Genomic DNA, 2,772 nt, shown 5'->3' with positions numbered 1-2,772 from the left:
ATTTGTTCCCTCTTTTGAGCTACTGCATCCATAGGTGTAGGTCAAGTTCATCAAATTGTATCAGGTTACTCTTTTTTTGTCCTCTTCTTTCTTTCTTCTTCTGTTTGAGCTCTGATCATCCAGTCAATGAAGCCAGGTCAAGTGGGTATTATCTGCAAGTGTGGATGTTCTTGTGCATATGCCCTCTCTTCTTATCAGCTGGACCCAACTGATTTTTGTATGTTGACCTCATACCCTGCCATTTCATTGAATCTTCCAATGAGTTCCAGTAGTTTTTTTTTGCTGAGTCTTTGGGGTTTTTAAAAAAAACTTGTTATTATGAATTGGGTGAAGGTTTACAGAGCCTGATCAGTTTTCCATTCAACTGTTAATACATATTGTGTTTCATCTCATTGATCAAAATCCCCTCAATGTAATGTCACTTATCCCACTTCCTCCCTGTGTTTCCTGTTCCCATTCCTCTTTCCTTCCTAACCCTTCTGAACTTTGTCCTTGGATGAATGCTACCCTTTTGATCCCAAATGATTCTAAAGTAACTTACTAGTATTAGTGTTCCCCTTATAAAGCCCCAAGCCACACTTGTCATGTTGTTTCTGGAGGCCCCGGTCTTCCCACCTCTCACCCCATTTCTTGCAAGTCAGGCATCCCAGTGGCCCTTCCTCTAGGCCCCACCCTTCCCAATCCCCACTTCTATCTGTCTCTGAGGTTGGAGGCCTGGGTTCCAGATACTGCATGCGGGGGGTCCAGATGTAAAACTGGAACTCTGCCCCTTCCTGCCACTAAAGGTGGAGTGGTCAGTCAGTCCTGCAGTATAACACGGAGGAAAGCTAAGAGGCATCGAGGGATCGCACTGAAGTCCAGGAAGGTTAAGTGATTGGTCTGAAGTCACATAACCAGTGAATGGGGAAGTTGGATTTTGAACCCAGATCTGTCTGGTTTTGAGGCATGTGTTCTTCCTGCTGCCTCTTGCATTCTACCCAGGAACTGTTTGCAGTCCCTGCATATGTATGGTCCCCTCCTTCCCACCACATGGACCCTACTCAGTACAGGCTGCTGCCCTAGGCGCCTCCTTGGCCTCCCTGCCTCCAGCCCTACCCCTTCCATCTGTTCCATCACTGTTCGTAGGTTAGTTCCCTGCTCCGTGTGTTGGGAATACCCTAGATTACTCCTGCTCCTCCAGAAAGCCATCATGAATCCCCACATTCTGAGTCTTAGTTTTCTCATCAATAAACATGAAGCTGAAATCGATCATCTCCAGGGCTTTCCTGAGGAGCCTTGATGGCATAGTGTTAAGAACTCAGCTGAAAACGGAAAGTTTGGCGATCTAGTTCACTAAAGATGACAGCCTTGGAAGCCCTGTGGGGCAGTTCTGCCCTGTCCTTTAGGGTTCCTATGAGTCAGAATGGACTCTACAGCAAGAGGGCTTTTTTGGTTGGACTTTCCCGTCTCTGGCATTTTGGGACTCCTCAGTCCACACAGCTGTGGGCACATGTTTACTGTGTGTCCCTGCTCCAGGGCACTGCTGTTCCATCCCCAACTTCATCCCAGTAAAACACCCCTTCTCTGAATTTACCCTTCAGCCCTGCTAAAGGGATTGCTAATCTGAGCAGATGGTTTTCACTAGACTGAAGAACTGATAGCAATAGAAGGATACTTGAATTTTATAGGGATCTTCAATGTCTTCTTTTCCCATAAGAAGGATTCAGGAAGAAATACAGTTCGTGGCAGGCTCATGGTTTGGTGACCTTTGAAATGGGAGAGACAGGGAGCAAAGGACTTAGTTTCAGTACCTTTGAGTTTAAACCCTGCTTCTCCACAGACTACCTGTGAGACCTTGAGCAGGCCTCTGCCCTTCTCAGAGCCCATTTTCCCATCTGTATAATGGGCATAATAGTTCCACCCACCCAAGGACACTTTGCACCTACAATAGATAGAGTCCTTGAGGGAAATGCTTGATGCATAGGAGCTGAGTAGGTGACAGCCAATTGTTCCCTCTACATACAGGTCAAATGCTTACTTTGTTTCCTATGGTTAAGTTCGAGACTGCTAACCAAAAGGTAGGCAGTTTGAACCCACCAGCAACTGAGGGAGAAAGGTGTGCTGATTTACCTCTAAAAATTATAGCCAAGAAAACCCTATGGGGCAGTTCTACTCTTTGGGGTTGTTATGAGCTGAAATTGACCACAATGCCCTTAGAGAAACTCATGATTTAAAACCACAACGCCCTGGGGAACTGAGCCTAGGCCCATGACTGGGGAAGGCTGAGAAATGTGGGGGCTCACCACATCCTTCCCCCTCCCCAGGCAATGCAACAAGACTTCTAACGGTAGTGACAGCTGTGACCTCATGTGCTGTGGGCGAGGCTACAACCCCTACACAGACCGCGTGGTCGAGCGCTGCCATTGCAAGTACCACTGGTGCTGCTACGTCACCTGCCGGAAGTGTGAGCGCACGGTGGAGCGCTACGTCTGCAAGTGAGGCCCCAGACCTACTCCCCAGCACAGGAACACGGACTCCCCCGGGAAATCCTTGGTGGACCGGACAAGGCCTGGAGAGACCTAGATTCTTGCTTTTAAACTCCAGATAGGGGTGCAGGCGGCGCCTTGGAAGCCACCAGGAGAAGCAGACCGGAGGGCTAGGACTTCAAAGGAAATTAACAAGATTAAAAATAACGTGGCAGCTGAGTCCAAAGGCAGGAGTGTCCACACAGCTGCCTTCCAGGCTGGTTTAAGAAGCCGGTGGCATTAGTTTGGCGGAGACTGGTATGGACTT

The 2,772-nt window shown here is 48.2% G+C and overlaps 1 protein-coding gene across 1 annotated transcript in view; it reads left to right on the top strand.

Annotated features, from left to right (window-relative positions):
- The window catches only part of WNT11 (wingless-type MMTV integration site family, member 11), a 42,604-nt gene extending 40,088 nt beyond the window's left edge, over positions 1-2,516 (top strand). The window contains exon 5 of the mRNA XM_006875427.1: positions 2,304-2,516. Within this exon, the coding sequence (XP_006875489.1) occupies positions 2,304-2,478 (175 nt within the window). The 3' untranslated portion in view covers positions 2,479-2,516. The remainder of the gene's footprint in view (positions 1-2,303) is intronic.
- Positions 2,517-2,772: the final 256 nt, after the last annotated feature.

The sequence above is a fragment of the Chrysochloris asiatica genome, unplaced genomic scaffold (genome assembly GCF_000296735.1).
Source record: "Chrysochloris asiatica unplaced genomic scaffold, ChrAsi1.0 scaffold00326, whole genome shotgun sequence".
NCBI classification, from domain to species: domain Eukaryota; kingdom Metazoa; phylum Chordata; class Mammalia; order Afrosoricida; family Chrysochloridae; genus Chrysochloris; species Chrysochloris asiatica.
Note: the sequence above shows the minus strand (reverse complement) of the source record. Positions and strands in the feature narration are given on the sequence as shown.